This window comes from Mesoplodon densirostris, chromosome 3, assembly GCF_025265405.1.
Source record: "Mesoplodon densirostris isolate mMesDen1 chromosome 3, mMesDen1 primary haplotype, whole genome shotgun sequence".
In the NCBI taxonomy this organism is placed as follows: Eukaryota; Metazoa; Chordata; class Mammalia; order Artiodactyla; family Ziphiidae; genus Mesoplodon; species Mesoplodon densirostris.
This window is the reverse complement of record NC_082663.1, coordinates 91,193,488-91,212,101: the sequence shown is the minus strand read 5'-3', so window position 1 is coordinate 91,212,101 and position 18,614 is coordinate 91,193,488. Positions and strand designations below refer to the sequence as shown.

General features: G+C 36.0%; 2 protein-coding genes across 3 annotated transcripts in view; one reads left to right on the top strand and one right to left on the bottom strand.

Moving 5' to 3' along the window:
* PJA2 (praja ring finger ubiquitin ligase 2) overlaps positions 1-18,614 on the top strand; it is a 126,278-nt gene that overhangs the window by 56,678 nt on the left and 50,986 nt on the right. For both annotated transcript variants that reach the window (XM_060093235.1, XM_060093234.1), the window contains exons 2-4: positions 13,182-13,299; positions 14,627-14,827; positions 16,279-17,329. In XM_060093235.1, coding sequence (XP_059949218.1) covers positions 13,269-13,299; positions 14,627-14,827; positions 16,279-17,329 — 1,283 coding nt within the window. In that variant the 5' untranslated portion in view covers positions 13,182-13,268. The remainder of the gene's footprint in view (positions 1-13,181; positions 13,300-14,626; positions 14,828-16,278; positions 17,330-18,614) is intronic.
* Positions 1,103-2,269, bottom strand: LOC132485327 (TIP41-like protein). The gene is made up of 2 exons (XM_060091840.1): positions 2,067-2,269; positions 1,103-1,919 (listed from the first exon to the last, which is right to left on the bottom strand). The coding sequence occupies exons 1-2, from the start codon at positions 2,168-2,170 to the stop codon at positions 1,205-1,207; spliced, it is 819 nt and encodes a 272-aa protein (XP_059947823.1). The 5' UTR covers positions 2,171-2,269; the 3' UTR covers positions 1,103-1,204.

Here is an 18,614-nt window from a genome sequence, read left to right as displayed (position 1 = left end):
CTTTTGGCACCAGGGACTGGTTTCGTGGAAGACAGTTTTTCCATGGACCGGCGAGAGGGGATGGTTCAGGCGGTAATGCGAGCAATGGGGAGAGATGGGGAGTGGCAGATGAAGCTTCCCTCTCCCACCGCTCATCTCCTTCTGTGTGGCCTGGTTCCTAACAGGCTGTGGACTGGTAGTGGTCCGCGGCCCGGGGTTTGGGGACCCCTCCTCTACATTATTACTCATCAGGGAAATATCACAATGAGGCACCATCACTCCCCTGCCAGAATGGCTGAAATTAGAGACTGACAATATCAAGTGTTGCCAAGGATGTGAAACAATATCAAGTGTTGCCAAGGATATGAAACAACTGATACTCTTATATATTGCTGGTGGGAATGTCAAGTTGTTTCAGCCACTTTACAAAACTGTTAGTATGTGTTATAGCTAAACATAGCTCTGTACTGTGACCCAGTAATTTCAGGTTAGATGTACCCAAGAAAGGTAAACAAAACAAAACAAAACATGTACAAGGATGTTCATAACGGCAATGAATCCCAGAAACATTGTGTCAAGCAAAAGTAGACAGACACAAAAGAGTTCATGATGTATGATTCCACTTGTATGAAGTTTAAAATAGGAAAAACTAAACTGGGGTAATAGAGGTCAGGAGAGTGGTTGCCTTTGGTTTGTGAGGAGTCAGTGTCTTGGAAGGAGAGAGAGAGAGAACCCTCTGAAGTTATGGTCTATGATTTACATCTTGACGTAGGTGGTAGTTTTTCAGATATATACCTATGTAAAAATTCATTGAATTGTAATGTATACTTGAGTTTTATACTTTATTATATGTAAACAATTCTTCAACAAATGATTGCAGAGAAAAGGAAAACAATTTAAAAGTTTTTATCTTGAAAATTTCCAAACAAATTTCAATAGAGTACAAGGAACCCCCATGTACATATCATCTTGCCTCAACATTTTGCCATGCTTGTTTCTGTATCTCCCCACCCCCATTCACATGTGTTCCTTTTTTGTTGTTGTTGTTTTTTTTTTTTTTGAGTGGAAACTGCCTGCGACACTCTTTTATTATTTATTTTTCCTTTAAGGCTACAGAAAATCTGCACATAACAAGGCAATTAATTCTCATAATAAAAATACCCCCTCCAAAATAGCCCCAAGGTCTCCAGTCAGATTCCACGGTCAGTATATGTTGTAATAAATTCTATTCCACAGGTGTACATTCTTTTGAGTCTGCAGGGTTAGGATCAATTCTTTCTGGAAATATTAGCTTTTCACAAACTGCCTCCTTTATCGGCAAATACTGTGATATTTCATTAGGTTCCGTGAAGAGGGAAGGTGAAACATGCATTAAATTAGCAATTTTGCTCTCTCGTGATGTATATTCTCGTAACATGTAGGTCTTGTCAGCCTCATGGTAAAGTCTTGTGTCATTCATCCTAATAAGCACCCCATCAATTCTCAAGAAAAACCGCAACAGCAAGAAAAAGCTAGAAGGCATTACTCTAATTTTCACACTCAGGCTTGAAACTCCATGATCATGAAGTTCATCCTCAAACAGGAGAACTTCTTCAAAAAACTTAATCTGTTCTCTGGCTTTCAATTTCTCTGTATCTATATGATCTGTTGTAGGTACAACCTTTAGCTTAAGTGATTCTCCAAGTAACGTTCCCTTATAATCTGTTGTATAGGTCCAGTCATACGGCTTGATAACCTCCTTAGAGTGCTCACCCTCCGTCCTGCTTTCCTGCCACTCTTCAGCGCAGGCTACTTTAAGCATTCCTTGGTAGTTGTTCACACATCTTAATGCATCTGTAGCATTGAACTCGATCCCAAAGCCAGAGCCATGCTGGATTCTTAAAACGTTGTCTCCAAACATCATTTCAGGGAGAGATGGCATATGCAATTCATCAGCTAACCTTTTCTTGCTGACCAGAGATCATCATATTTAACAATCTTGTAAGACAAGGTCCTCAAGTTCAATCGAGTGTGTATACCTCTCGCTACTCTAGATTGTAGGTATCTGCCCCTGAAGCACCCTCATCCCTTTTTATTTGGTTTCTTATTTCTCCACATCCGCTGACTTCATGATGTGGGTCTTGGACGCCGTCAGCTTCCAGGGCCCAAAGGAGAAGTCCTGGTGGCTGCTCTGGAAGCCGTGGATCATCATGGCCGCAGCGGGGCTCGCGTGGGCCACACGGAACAGGCTGGAGCAGCGGCGGCAGCGGCGGCGGCGGCCGACACCGGTCCCTCCGCCTCCCCCCAACCCAGCCCCCTCCCTTTTTTTGTTGTTTTTTGGTAGTGCTCAAATCTAAATGTCTGTCACAGATACATTAATTTATTCTGAGCATATTTTGTATTTTTTAACATCAGATGAAATTTGCTACCTTTTCGTATGCATAACATTTTATTTTTTATTTTCCTTATTTCCTGTTCCCTTGTTTTTTCTTTTCGTGGCTCACTGACATGAAAGTAAATCTCTGCAGCTTTGTTTTTTTTTAAATTGAAGTATAGTTGATTTACAATGTTGTGTTAGTTCTCTGCAGCTTTTTTATTCTGAGCTGATTGACTTGCACATCTCAAAAGAGAGTAGGTTGAGCAGCATCCTTATTTGTGACACATTTGAATCAGAGATCTTCCTATCTAAATGAGAGGTAAATTTGAGGAATGTTCTTCATCTTGTTTTTTAGTGAATTGATACTATATTTTTTCATCTTACTTTTCTTTTGTTAATCTTTTTCCCCCTTAGCCAATTACGCTTCCAGTAAAACACAGAAAATATTGTTCTAGTGTGTTGGGTATTGGGTGTACGCTCATTCAAGTCTTTCTTCAAAGATTGCTGTTGATAGTCTTTAAAAAAAACAGTATTTTGTTAACACTTTTTTTTTTAACAGAATGACAAGTTTATAAACACTTGGTGAGATAGAGGGTTTACCAGAACAGAATTTGAAAATATAGTTTTTTACCTACTTAAATATAACATTTTTGGATTATTTGTTTCTGATTATGTATATTTTACGTTTGAGTTATGTTTTGTAATGTAATTTTCACTGTACCAATGCTGAGTTTACTGTTCCTCTTTTACAGTGGTTTACAAAAAAGTTTTCAGAGAAGAGTAGTAGTTAGTTAATCAAGTATAGCCTTCTATCAGGTTACCTCTTGTAACTAGGGATAGCAAACCCATTTCATCTTAGAAGTTTAACAGTTGTACCTTAAAATTTCTCTCTGATTTAGGTATTATCATTTCTACAGCTGTTCCTTGCAGAATTTGCCAGTCATAGCCTGGAAGTTTGCTTGTGTAGCAGCTTGTAACTTTCAAGTCTTGTGGTTGATAATAGATTACTTGATTTACTGCAGTTACTTTTAGTAATGTGTCCAGTTGCTTACAGTGATATATGGGAGTAATGTCACCTCAATCCTTATTTATTGTTTACTAGTTAGATGTACTGAATATTTTGCAGTTGTATATATGTATAAGCAACCATTTGTGCTTGTGGATAGAAGACAGGAAAAATCTAGAGATATATTAAAAATAATAAGTAAGTGTGAAATAGGATCAAGTGCAAGCTTACATTGTTCAAAATAGATACTTTATTAATCTCTTGGGATATTTACTTTGCCTTAGCAGCTGAAAGTGGAACGACGAGATAATGTTAGGAAACTAGGTTTCAATGTAATTGGTTCCAACATATATGAAACAGCTTTCTAGTGGCATTTGTCAGAGTTTGTCATAAACTCATTTTGTCATGAAGTGTTTATTTCTGAATATATAGCTCAAGTGTGGTAATAATTACAAAATTTTGTATGACTAAAGAATTATCTTACTAAAAGGAAATGCAGGCTAGATAATTATAAAAGTTTGTTTTAAGAGGAATTTTAAGAAACGTTTCTAGGGCACTTTGGAAGCATATATGTAAAGCTAAATATGGGAGAATATAAAATAAATATTCCAGTGGGCTTGGAAGAGTAATCAAGACTCCCCTCTTCAAATAGTTGGATCAAATTGTATTTGTTTCTGAACTAACTTTTTGTTTTGTTCTGTTTTCTATATAACAGTATCTGAGTTTTCGGTGTCCAACATTATGATTCAACATCTGTGTTCATTACAAAGTGATCATTACCAAAAGTCTGGTTACCATTCATTACCATATATTGTTGGTGGGAATATAAATTGGTGCGGCCACTATGGAAAACAATATGGAGGTCCCTCAAAAAATTAAAAATAGAACTATCATCTGATCCAGAAATTCCACTTATGGGTATTTATTTGAAGAAAATGAAAACACTAACTTGAAAAGATATATGCACCCCATGTTCGCTGAAGCATCACTTACAACAGCCAAGATATGGGAACAGCCTAAGTGCCCATCAGTGGATAAATAGATAAAGAAGATGTGGGGTGTGTGTGTGTGTGTGTGTGTGTGTGTGTGTGTGTGTGTGCGCGCGTATATATAAATGGGATATTAGCCATTAAAAAGAGTGAAATCTTGGTATTGTGACAATATGGGTGGACCTTGAGGGCATTTTGCTAAGAAATCAAACAGAAAGACGAATACCATGTGATCTCACATGTGGAATCTTAAAAAACCAAAAAACCCAAACTCATACATACAGAGAACAGATTGGTAGTTGCCAGAGGTGGGGTTAGGAGCAGGCAAAATGGATGAAGAGGGTCAGAAAGTGCAAATTTCCAGTTATAAAATATGTAAGTTATGGGCATGTAATGTACAGCATGTTGACTAATAGTTAATAGTACTATGTGGCATATTTGTAAGTTGCTAAGAGAGTAGATTTCAAAAGTTCTTTTCACAAGAAAAAAATTTCATAACTCTGTATAGTGACACATATTAACTAGACTTGTGATTATTTCACAATATATATAAATATTGAATCATTGTGTTGTACACCTAATACAATGTTATATGTCATTAACACCTCTTTTTTTTTTTCCAAGTGAGTTTTTTTCTGGCTCCCAGCAAATGGATCACAGTGGTATAGATACAGGCTTTCAGTTGAAACTTTTCCTCTGGAAGTTCAACTGATTTCTCTCTCCTTCTGCCTAAAACTTCATTTAAATTATTTAGATGTAAATTCTAAAAGTAAGTGTTCCTGATCCAGTGGCTTTTCAGTGAGCATCTACTAGGTGATAGGTGGAGTGTAAGTGCTAAGCAGCAGTTCTGACACTGTCAACAAGCAAAAGACCAGTATAATTCATTTTGGTACTGTTATCCCTAACATGGCATTTTCCAAGCTGAGAATAAGTAGATTTTTTTTTTTTTTTTTTTTTTTTTTTTTTGCGGTATGCGGGCCTCTCACTGTTGTGGCCTCCCCCGTTGCGGAGCACAGGCTCCGGACGCGCAGGCTCCGGACGCGCAGGCTCAGCGGCCATGGCTCACGGGCCCAGCCGCTCCGCGGCATATGGGATCCTCCCAGACCGGGGCACGAACCCGTATCCCCTGCATCGGCAGGCGGACTCTCAACCACTTGCGCCACCAGGGAGGCCCATAAGTAGATATTTTAAAGGGAGAAAATGTACTTTCATGAGATGGTATTAGAAAATCTTCGTTCTGGTGATAGGTGGAAATAGAAGAAAATTCAGAATCTAAGTACCCGTAATTGAAATTGCTTGTATTTATCTAATACAGGATAATTTGTTATGCAGCAATAGACCTAGCAGCTCAGAACGTTTATTATCTCATAGTTTCTATGGGTCAGAAATTTAGGAGTAACCTGGCTGGGTGGTTTTGGATCAAGGTCTCATGAGGCTACAATCAAGGTGTAGGCTGGAACTGCAGTCATCTGAAGCCTTGACTGGGGCTGGAGGATCTGCGTCCTAGGTGGTTCATTCACATGGCTATTGCCAGAAGACCTCAGTTTCTTCTGGCTTTTGGCAGAAACTGCCAGTTCCTCATCACGTGGACCTTTCCATAGGACTACTTGAGTGATCTTATGGTGTAGCACTCTGGCTTCTCCCAGAGAGAGTGAGCCAAGAGAGAGTAAGGAGGAAGCTACAATGTCTTCTGTGTCTGAATCTTGTACATCACACACTGTTACTTCTATCATTTTATCTTCATTAGAAAAAAGTCACTAAGTATAGCCTACAGTTAAAGGGAACAAATTAGGTTCTGCTTTTTGAAGGGAGAAGTATCAAAGAATTTGTGGACATATTATAAAACCAGCACATTATTCTAACAGAGGTATGGTGATGTTACTGAAGTGAGTGGGCTACATCGCAAAAATAATAACAATAAGTGTGTAAGTTTTAAGTATTATACAAGCTGGTCTATTAGTTGACTACTCAGTGGTGTAGGAGAACTATGATTCTGAAGGCAATTCAAGGTGCAGGCTTAGTATGTATCAACTTCAGTGTATATTGTGTTCACTTAGATATATGAACATTCATTATTCTGTTTGCTTAAGTCTTTTGCTTTATTACTATTTTATTTTATTTATTTTTTAACATATTTATTAAAGTATAATTGCTTTACATTGTTGTGTTAGTTTCTGCTGTACAACAAAGTGAATCAGCTATATGTATACATATATCCCCATATCCCCTCCTTCTTGCGTCTCCCTCCCACCATCCCTATCCCATCCCTCTAGTTGGTCACAAAGCACCCAGCTGATCTCCCTGTGCTATGCGGGTGCTTCCCACTAGCTATCTGTTTTACATTTGGTAGTGTATATATGTCAGTGCCACTCTCTCACTTCGTCCCGCCTTACCCTTCCCTGCCCTGTGTCCTTAAGTCCATTCTCTACATCTGCATCTTTATTCCTGTCCTGCCCCTAGGTTCTTCAGAACCGTTTTTTTTTTTTAGATTCCATATACATGTGTTAGCATACAATATTTGTTTTTCTCTTTCTGACTTGCTTCACTCTGTATGACAGACTCTAGATCCATCCACCTCACTACAAATAACTCAATTTTGTTTCTTTTTATGGCTGAGTAATATTCCATTTTATGAATGTGCCACATCTTCTTTCTCCATTCATCTGTAGATGGACACTTAGGTTGCTTCCATGTCCTGGCTATTGTAAATAGTGCTGCAATGAACATTCTGGTACATGACTCTTTTTGCATTATGGTCTTCTCAGGGTATATGCCTAATAGTGGGATTACTGGGTCATATGGTAGGTTTTTTTATTTTTAGATTTTAAGGAACGTCCATACTGTTCTCCATAGTGGCTGTATCAATTTACATTCCCACCAAAAGTGTAGGAGGGTTCCCTTTTCTCCACACCCTTTCCAGCATTTCTTGTTTGTAGATTTTTTAATGATGGCCATTCTGACCGGTGTGAGGTAATACCTCATTTTAGTTTTAATTTGCCTTTCTCTAACATTAGTGGTGTTGAGCATCCTTTCATGTGTTTGTTGGCAATCTGTATATCTTTGGAGAAATGTCTATTTAGGTCTTCTGCCCATTTTTGGATTGGGTGGGGTTTTGTTTTTTGATATTGAGCTGCATGAGCTGCTTGTGTATTTTGGAGATTAATCCTTTGTCAGTTGCTTCATTTGCAAATATTTTCTCCCATTCTGAGGGTTGTCTTTTCATCTTGTTTGTGGTTTCCTTTGCTGTGCAAAAGCTTTTAAGTTTCATTAGGTCCCATTTGTTTATTTTTGTTTTTATTTCCATCTCTCTAGGAGGTGGGTCAAAAAGGATCTTGCTGTGATTTATGTCATAGAGTGTTGTGCCTGTGTTTTCCTCTAAGAGTTTTATAGTGTCTAGCCTTACATTTAGGTCTTTAATCGATTTTGAGTTTATTTTTGTGTATGGTGTTAGTGAATGTTCTAATTTCATTCTTTTACATGTAGCTGTCCAGTTTTCCCAGGACCACTAATTGAAGAGGCTGTCTTTTCTCCATTGTATATGCTTGTCTCGTTTATCAAAGATAAGGTGACCATATGTGTGTGGGTTTATCTCTGGGCTTTTCATCCTGTTCCATTGATCTATATTTCTGTTTTTGTGCCAGTACTGTACTGTATTTATTACTGTAGCTTTGTAGTATAGTTTGAAGTCAGGAAGCCAGATTCCTCCAGCTCCGTTTTTCTTTCTCAGGATTGCTTTGGCTATCCAGGGTCTTTTGTGTTTCCATACAAAGTGTGAAATTTTTTGTTCTAGTTCTGTGAAAAATGTCATTGGTACTTTGATAGGGATTGCATTGAATCTGTAGATTGCTTTGGGTAGTAGAGTCATTGTCACAATGTTGATTCTTTCAATCCAAGAACATGGTATATCTCTCCATCTGTTTGTATCATCTTTAATTTTTTTCATCAGTGTCTTATAGTTTTCTGCATACAGGTCTTTTGTCTCCTTAGGTAGGTTTATTCCTAGGTATTTTATTCTTTTTGTTGCAGTGGTGAATGGGAGTGTTTCCTTAATTTCTCTTTCAGATTTTTCATCATTAGTGTATAGGAATGCAAGAGATTTCTGTGCATTAATTTTGTATCCTGCTACTTTACTAAATTCATTGATTAGCTCTAGTAGTTTTCTGGTTGCATCTTTAGGATTCTCTATGTATAGTATCATGACATCAGCAAACAGTGATAGCTTTACTTCTTCTTTTCTGATTTGGATTCCTTTTATTTCTTTTTCTTCTCTGATTGCTGTGGCTGAAACTTCCAAAACTATGTTGAATAATAGTGGTGAGAGTGGGCATCCTTGTCTTGTTACTGATCTTAGAGGATATCATTTCAGTTCTTCACCATTGAGTACTATTTTGTCTGTGAGTTTGTCATATATGACCTTTGTTAATGTTGAGTTAGCTTCCCTCTATGCCCAGTTTCTGGAGAGTTTTTTTTATCATAAATGGTGTTGAATTTTGTCGAAAGCTTTTTCTGCATCTACTGAGATTATCATATGGTTTTTATCCTTCAATTTGTTAATATGGTGTATCACATTGATTTACAAATATTGAAGAATCCTTGCATTCCTGGGATAAACCCCACTTGGTCATGGTGTATGATCCTTTTAATGTGCTGTTGGATTCTGTTTGCTAGTATTTTGTTGAGGATTTTTGCATCTGTGTTCATCAATGATATTGGCCTGTAGTTTGAGAAGGATAGGTGTTAGCTCTTCTCTAAATGTTTGATAGAATTCGCCTGTGAAACCATTTGGTCCCTGGGCTTTTGTTTGTTGGAAGATTTTTAATCACCATTTCAATTTCAGTGCTTGTGATTGATCTGTTTATATTTTCTATTTTTTCCTGGTTCAGTCTTGGAAGGCTGTACTTTTGTAAGAATTTGTCCATTTCTTCCATGTTGTCCATCTTATTGGCATATAGTTGCTTGTAGTAATCTCTCATGATCCTTTGTATTTCTGCAGTGTCACTTGTTACTTCTTTTTCATTTCTAATTCTATTGATTTCAGTCTTCTCCCTTTTTTTCTTGATGAGCCTGGCTAATGGTTTATCAACTTTTATCAATTGTTTATCTTCTCAAAGAACCAGCTTTTAGTTTTATTGATCTTTGCTATCATTTCCTACATTTCTTTTTCATTTATTTCTGATCTGATCTTTATGATTTCTTTCCTTCGGCTAACGTTGGGTTTTTTTTTCCTTCTCTAATTGCTTTAGGTGTAAGGTTAGGTTGTTTATTTGAGATGTTTCTTGTTTCTTGAGGTAGGATCATACTGCTATAAACTTCCCTTTTAGAACTGCTTTTGCTGCATCCCATATGTTTTGGGTCATCGTGTTTCTAGGTATTTTTTGAATTCCTCTTTGATTTCTTTGGTGATCTCTTGGTTATTTAGTAGCATATTGTTTAGCCTCCATGTGTTTGTATTTTTTACAGTTTTTTTCCCCTGTAATTGATATCTAGTCTCATAGTGTTGTGGTTGGAAAGGATACTTGATATGATTTCAGTTTTCTTAAATTTGCCAAGGCTTGATTTGTGACCCAAGGTATAATCTATCCTGGAGAATGTTCCATGAACACTTGAGGAGAAAGTGTATTCTGTTGTTTCTGAATGGAATGTCCTATAAATATCAATTAATTCCATCTTGTTTAATGTGTCATTTAAAGCTTGTGTTTCCTTATTTTCATTTTGGATGATCTGTCCATTGGTGAAAGTGGGTGGTAAAGTCCCCTACTATTACTGTGTTACCATTGATTTACCCTTTTATGGCTTTTAGCATTTGCCTTATGTATTGAGGTGCTCCTATGTTGGTTGCATAAATATTTAAATTGTTATATCTTCTTCTTGGATTGATCCCTTGATCATTATGTCGTGTCCTTCTTTGTCTCTTCTAATAGTCTTTATTTTAAAGTCTTTTTCTGATACGAGAATTGCTACTCCAGCTTTCTTTTGATTTCCATTTGCATGGAATATTTTTTTCCTTCCTCTCATTTTCAGTCCGTATGTGTCCCTAGGTCTGAAGTGGGTCTCTTGTAGACAGCATATATACAGGTCTTGTTTTTGTATCCATTCAGCCCCTCTGTGTCTTTTGATTGGAGCATTTAATCCATTTACATTTCAGGTAATTATCGATATGTATGTTCCTATTACGATTTTCTTAATTGTTTTGGGTTTGTTATTGTAGACCTTTTCCTTCTCTTGTGTTTCCTGCCTTGAGAAGTTCCTTTAGTATTTGCTGTAAAGCTTTTTTGTTGGTGCTGAATTCTCTTAGCTTTTGCTTGTGTGTAAAGGTTTTAATTTCTCCATCAAATCTGAATGAGATCTTTGCTGGGTAAAGTAATCTTTGTTGTAGGTTTTTCACTTTCATCACTTTAAATATGTCCTGGCACTCCCTTCTGGATTGCAAAGTTTCTGCTGATAGATCAGCTATTAACCTTATGGGGATTCCCTTGTATGTTATTTGTTGCTTTTCCCTTGCTGCTTTCAATACTTTTTCTTTGTATTTAATTTTTTATAGTTTACTTAATATGTGTCTTGGGGTGTTTCTTCTTGGACTTATCCTTTATTGGACTCTCTGCATTTCCTGGACTCAATTGACTATTTCCTCTCCCATGTTAGGGAAGTTTTCAACTATAATCTCTTCAAATATATTCTCAGTCCTTTATTTTTCTCTTCTTCTTCTGGGACCCCTAAAATTCGAATGTTGATGTGTTTAATGTTGTCCCAGAAGTCTCTGAGACTGTCCTCAATTTTTTTCATTATTTTTTCTTTATTCAGCTCTGCAGTAGTTATTTCCAGTATTTTATCTTCCAGGTCACTTATCCGTTTTTCTGCCTCAGTTAATCTGCTGTTGATTCCTTTTAGAGAATTTTTAATTTCATTTATTGTGTTGTTCATCATTGTTTGTTTGCTCTTTAATTTTTCCACGTCCTTGTTAAACGGTTCTTGTATTTTCTTCTATTTCCAAGATTTTGGATTATCTTTACTATCATTATTCTGAATTCTCTTTCACATAGATTGCTTATCTCCTCTTCAGATCACCACTGTGATCTCTTGTCAGTATTTCCATAGCTTTCTAGCCAGTCTCCCTGCCTTTGACCTTGTTCCCCTTCATCTAAACACAGTAGCCAGAGTGTTCCTTTTAAAACAGAAGTTCTCTTTTCAGAACTGTTTGGTGGTTTTCCCTCTCACTCAAAATAAAACCTACATTTCTTCTATTATCCTGTAAAGACCTATGTAGTCTGTTCCACCTTACTCCCTTCTCCCTAATTAACTTTCTAACCTCATCTGTTACTTTCTCTCTTCCTCATTCCATCCCAGACTTCTTGCTAAGGTAAATTCTGGAAATCCTTACTTCAGGATCTTCTTTTTATTCTGCTGAGAATGTTCTTTCCCTAGGTTTACACGTGGCTCTCTCCTCACAGGTGTTTGCTCAAATGATCCCTTCTCAGTGAGGCCTTCCCTAACCACACTACTTTAAACTGCACACCCCTAGCAGCTCTTTATTCTCTGCTCTATTTTGCTCCATAGTATTTATTGTCTAACATACCTTTATTTTTTACTTATTTGTTTAATGTCTATACCCCATACTGCAGTTTTAGGAGGGCAGGAATATTTGTCTATTTTGTTCATTGTTATATCCTCAGCACTGAAAATAGTGCCTGGAATATTGCCTTATTTCAAAGAAAAGACTTTGGGTAAAATACTCATGAACTTAAATCCATGGCCAACCTTTGAGTCTGCCATGTATTATACTGTGAATCTGTGAAGATTCAAGTTAATTGTGGATTATTTTTCTTACTATTAAAACAATATTAATCAGAGCTTGTGTTTTTGCCAGTATGGTAGAATTATTTTCTTGATATTCCTTTACCCTTTAGCTATTGTTAACCATCTGACTTGATTTAGCTATATTAGAACATTACTGTACAACCTTTTGCTGAATTTATAATTTATATGGGAGAATGTGTGTACTTTTATGTATGTTAATTTATAGCTATACATGGCTAGATAGATAACATATACAGTTAAACTAATTTTCAGAACTATCATCTTGTAACAACTTTAAGTTGGTGGTAGGCAGTTTAGCAATAGCTTGTGTTTAAGTAATTAAAGTATTTAATTAAAAAGCTAAGCTCTTGACAAACTTTAAAAAAAACACAGGTTGCAACTTTTAAAATAGTAAATAAATGGATTAATTTCAAAACAAATGAAGTCATTTTATACTTTGCACGGTAAATTTTAGTTCTTCTAATTTAGAATGGGTTTTTCTTTGGGATTAAAATATCTGAATGGTCAGCTGACTTATTGTAAAGAACAAGTGTATCATTTTTATACACATTAGTTATTAATTGTCATAAGCCACTATACATTTTTAAAATGTACCACTATACATTTTTATAATGAAGTTTGTATTCTTAGGGTTAACTTCTTTTCACAATGCCAGGGCTAAAGGAACTTTAGTGCTTGATGGAGAAGCAGATAGTGTGTAGTAGACCCCCAAGCAGTTTGGTCACATACCCCAATCAACACTTCTCCCAGTATATTTGCTTATTTACTTATAAACTACTTGTGTGTTATTATCATTGTCAATCTTAAGGATGATATATACTTAAGGCAAGGTTTTTCAAGAGGAGGTCTAAATCTCTTTCAAATAGCCATGTTCATAGTTTTGAGGTTTTTTGATTGACTTGACAGATCCAATTGTGTTTTTCTCTGTTATTATGGGCTAGCTAAGAACTTCACCAGGAGAAGTAGTATTAGTTTCGCTATTTTTGTTTTGTGCCTGTATTATTAATATTTTGTTTAATCCATGGTTTCTTTGTAGGAATCTCCTGCAGCTTATCCATTGTGTGAGTAAAAACTAAATCACATCCATAATTCCACTGAACTGGGCACACAGAAACTGCCATATATGTCACAGTATACTGAAAAAGAGCCAGCAGGTAAGCAAGGTGTCTCTGTCAGTTCCTCTACATTGAGAACTTCATATTTTTCCTTCCAGATTCCTTAAGTACCATACGTGATGTGTGATCATGGTCTTACTTAAGGCTAGTTTCAATCCATGTGTTGAATATTTATAAAGCTTAATTTCTAATTTTTGATACAAAAATGAGTATAAATAGAGACTCATATTTTCTTTCCATACCCCCTTGGCATCTATTGTGCTTTTCACTTTGGAGACTATTCTTTTGGAGGTGTTGTTAAGGGTACTGGTCTGGAGTCAAAATATTGGGTTATTGGACAAGTTTCTTAAATAATTCATTTTAACCCTAGTTTTTTATTCTTTAAAATAAAATACAGTATCCACCTCAACAGGTTTGTGAGGGGATGAAGTAACAATGTAACACTTGGTATCATATATTATAATGTTACAAATACAGGTTTGTTTTTGTGCTTAAAACCAATTATATTTCTTATTCTAATGCAATAAAACAAAAATGTGTAACTTTTTCATTTATTGACTATTCCGTAAACTGTGAGAAAATATTTTGTTTAGTTCCTGCATAATATATGTAAAACTCAATTGACTAAGCAAACTTTTGCTATATGTATATATGAGATAATGTCCTACTCAGTAAAAGATGCTACTGTTGCTACTATATATCCCTCAGGCATCAGAACTTAGTATTCGAATTGTTCAAATGTTGATGGCTTTTTCTTTTCGTACATACCATATGTATACCATTGGTAGTTTTGAAAAGTTTGACTTGGCTCACCACTATTTTCTTTTGGAGAATTTTACCTGACCCTGATCTTTGGGATATATTTTATTGTGGTCCCGTTAGTTCTTTATAATAGTACAGATACCATTTAAAGAAATTACTTGTTACCTTTGACTGGAATTTATTCACTTTTAATGTAATTGAAACCATCGTATCATGTACGTGTGAATAATTCACTCAACAAATATGTATTGAGCACTTATACATAAGGTACTTTGATAACTTGGAGAATCATTCTCCAATCCTTAAGGAGCTTTTACAGTATAGTAATTCGGCAAGTGGAAAAAATTTGGGGTAAGTAACCTTATAAAAATCTGAAATACCTTAAAGGAACCAAACTTTAAAAGATATATTGGGGGATAAGGGGGTCACGTAACTCTCATAATGTAGTATTTCATGTTTTCTTTTCAAGTATGTTTTATATTACTAGTAAGGGGCATTCGATGTTCAGTAGCATATGATTTGGCAATATATGTTGAAACATCACCCCAAATGTCAGAATAAGAGTCACTGCTGTGCCTCTTTTATTTTTAACTCTGTTTTTCAGCAATGGATCAAGAATCCAGCAAGGCGGCCTGGCCCAAACCAGCAGGAGGATATCAGACAATCACAGGCAGGCGATATGGCAGAAGGCATGCATATGTCAGTTTCAAACCGTGTATGACCAGGCATGAAAGAAGCTTAGGTAGGGCTGGTGATGACTATGAAGTGTTGGAGCTAGATGATGTTCCAAAAGAAAATTCCTCAGGTATGCAACATGGGATTATTTAAAAGCTATTAATAACCATGTAAAAATTGATCTTGTAATATTTGAAATAGTGAGTGGGTTTTATGTATAGTATAAATGCTATACATTTCCTATCAAGAAATTCATTTCAAAATTTTCTATTAACTTAATAGTGTATACATTTAAACATAGATAGAATGTGGCCAATCATTAAACTATAACTACATTGTCATGGCAGGGATTACGTGTTGTCACATCCTTCAGCCAGAGGAAATCTTCATCTTTCAATCCAAAAAAATTTTTAATTTTTAATTTTTAATGTGAACTGAGTATATTTTTCCCTGCATATTACATTTAAATAGCTTTTTGTTGTTTTATTTGTATCTCAATAATTTAACTTGGTTAAGTTGATTCTTTTAGAATCATATAAAATATAAATGTCAAGTAATATATAGTTATTTAATTAAAATTTCCTAATTATTCATTAGTTTGAAAAAGTATTTTGCAGGTATCCATGTACTATAACTACACATTTTTGGACTGGAATGTCATCTTCCTCTTGTCCTGAGCAAACTTGATAATTCTAGGTTATTTTTTTTACTGTCATTTATATACAAGAATCTGAATTATTAGCTAAGGTCATTCTGTTAAAGCAGCCTTTTTGTGATATGACAAGACTTCCCTTCAGTTATTTATAAATTTTTGTTCCAACAGGTCTTAGCATCTTCATTTTTTGTTATTACATTAGTGGTGGTAAAAGATACTCATGTTTAAAGTAATTTGTTGAGTAGATAGGATTTTACTCTTGTCTCAGAATTCTGACAAACTATGACAAAGAGAATCAACATATTGACTCTTTTGTTGTTTTTCACTGATAGCTGTAACATAGTTAAAGTTAACTCATTCTAGATATATTTTAACAATTCATTTTGGGGATAGAAATCTAATATTACGTATCTAGGGACTGAGATATAATCTTCTGAACTGACATAAAACACAGTAGAGTCTCATTTCTGTTAGATCTATATATAGCCTGTTCTTATATCTATTATAACCACCTTTTAAAAAATCTACACGTAATAAAGTAATTTAAGTCTGAATTGCACAGTCCAACAACTGGGAAGGCAGATTGGTTACCCTGTGACTTCACTTATGCCTCTCATTGTTAGTCTCTCATTAGCCTCTCTTTTAAATATCTTTTACAGAATGTTTTAGGTATTAGGTGAAAAACCTACAGAAGACATCTGAGGGAGAGGATATTAAGAGGCTACACAGTGGCATAAATGAACTCATAGGGTAGCCAGTCTGCCCTCCCAGTTAAGTTAGGGAGCCTAGAAGCACCTGTCAGAGAAATTCACTCATATTCTCAAATAAGTAATAATTGGTATGATTTCTAGTTAAAGAGTCATTATTAAATAAAACATTATCTAAATTAATCCCTCTAAATATGTTTTCTTTTGTTCCCTATGAAGGTTCCTGTCCATTGGATCAAGTTCATTCTTCTTTACCCAATTATCCTTTATTTGAAAAAACTGAAGCAGAAATTCCCATTTGTGATACAGCATTGAATCAAACCGTTGAGAGCAGTCCATCCTTTGCTGCAGTACATCATAGCAAGGAAGGCAGGGAGACCTTAGGAAGCAGTACAGATCTTCACAATCATTCTGAGGGAGAATATACTTCAGGAGTTTGTAATGCTTCAAGTGTCCAAAATGGAATTACATTGGTTCATACTGACTCTTATGATCCAGATGGCAGACACGGAGAGGATAATGACCGTCATCAGCTCTCTGCAGACGTTGTGGAAGGTGGTAGATATCAGGAAGCATTGGGCAATACAGTGTTTGAGTTGGAAAATGGAGAGGTAGAGGCATACACTGGTCTTTCACCAACAGTTCCCTCTTTTAACTGTGAATTAAGAGATGAGTTTGAAGAGGTAGATTCAGCACCTTTAGTGAAAAGTTCAACTGGTGATACTGAGTTTGTCAATCAGAACAATCAGGAATTTCAGAGGTCCTCTTCTGAGGATGAAGTGGTTAGAAAGAAACAACAAAATAATACTAGCCAGGAGAGACAAAGAGAAAATTCAGTTGAAGATTCAGCCTGTGCTCCCAGGCATATTTGCAGTGAGCAAAATACCAGTGATAGGGGCAAAAACCAGGGAAGTTCTCCTGAACAGGTAGTGAGGCCCAAAGTTAGGAAACTGATAAGTTCAAGCCAGGTGGACCAAGAAACAGGTTTCAATAGGCATGAGGCTAAACAAAGAAGTGTTCAGAGGTGGAGAGAGGCTTTGGAAGTTGAGGAAAATGGCTCAGATGACCTCTTAATAAAATGTGATGACTATGATGGAGAACATGATTGTATGTTCTTGGATCTGCCTTTCGCAAGAGTTACACAGAGGGAAACAGAAGATAACCAAATAACACCAGAAAATGGAGCCACAGGAAGGCAAGAAGTTGTGGATAACACGTTTTGGAATGGCTGTGGAGATTATTACCAACTGTATGACAAAGATGAAGATAGGTAAGGTTTCGTGCTGTGCTTTGTGAGATGGTTTAGTGAGCAAAGTGGTTTATTTCTAGTACCATGATATGTGGTGGATGGGCTGTCTGACATGGTCAGGGAATTAGATATTTTGACTTATCAAATCTTCTTATTTACTGAGTGGTAACCATACATGTAAACTGGTTAGTTTTTCACAGAAACTCTCTTTGAGGGATTTCAGGAGTTTACAGAAATTATAAGTTCAGGTAATGGTTATTCATTATTATAAAAAGATAGAGCTACTAATTATTTCAGTTCATGGTATTTCAGTTAATAAAATGCAAGGTAAACATTGTATTGTATTTTAAAAAATTTCTAAGCCAGTCTGGGTTTAAAAAGTGATTAAAACCACAGAAAATTTTGATTGGTAATATTGCAGTAACTTTGCCAGTATTTACTAATATCACCTGTTTATTCTTCCTGTTGCTGTTCCTGTCACTGTTTATTTTTTACTTATTTTTGTTTAGCATTTAATTTTCATTAACAACTTTATGTGGTACATTCTATTATTTTCTGCATTTGTAGATGAAACTGAGGCATAAGAGCACTTACTAACTTCCTAAAGTCACAAAGCTAGTAAAAGGTGGAGCTGGAATTTGATTATCTACTTGCTGACTAACTCCAGGCTCTGTGTTCTTCACTATAATTTACTATTTTCAAGAGAACATATAACTTTTCTTATAATAAGCATTCTGATTCCTCTTACATAGATTCCTTTTTTTCCAAACTGTAGGACAACAGAAAGAACAGAGAAATGGAGAATTTCTTTGTCCAACTGCTGACTTTTCATTACCTCAGAGTCACTTTCACCTATCCTTTTAAGCTAGTGGGAACCCTTGCCATGCTCCATTACAGTTCAATTTCAAGATTTTATTAATTTAAATAAATAGTTGTTTTTGTTTGTTTGTTTGTTTTTGCGGTACCCGGGCCTCTCACTGTTGTGGCCTCTCCCGTTACGGAGCACAGGCTCCGGACGCGCAGGCTCAGTGGCCATGGCTCACGGACCCAGCCGCTCTGCGGCACGTGGGATCCTCCCGGACCGGGGCACAAACCCATGTCCCCTGCATTGGCAGGCAGACCCTCAACCACTGTGCCACCAGGGAAGCCCCAGAAATAGTTTTTTTTAACTAGAAAGTACTATAAAGGAAGAAATTTATCCTTTTGAATATGAATGCATTTTATATATTTTATTTCATATCATAAAGTTAATAAAATCTTTGATTTTCATTGGATGTATGAATTAAGCTTCCGTAGTATAGTATAA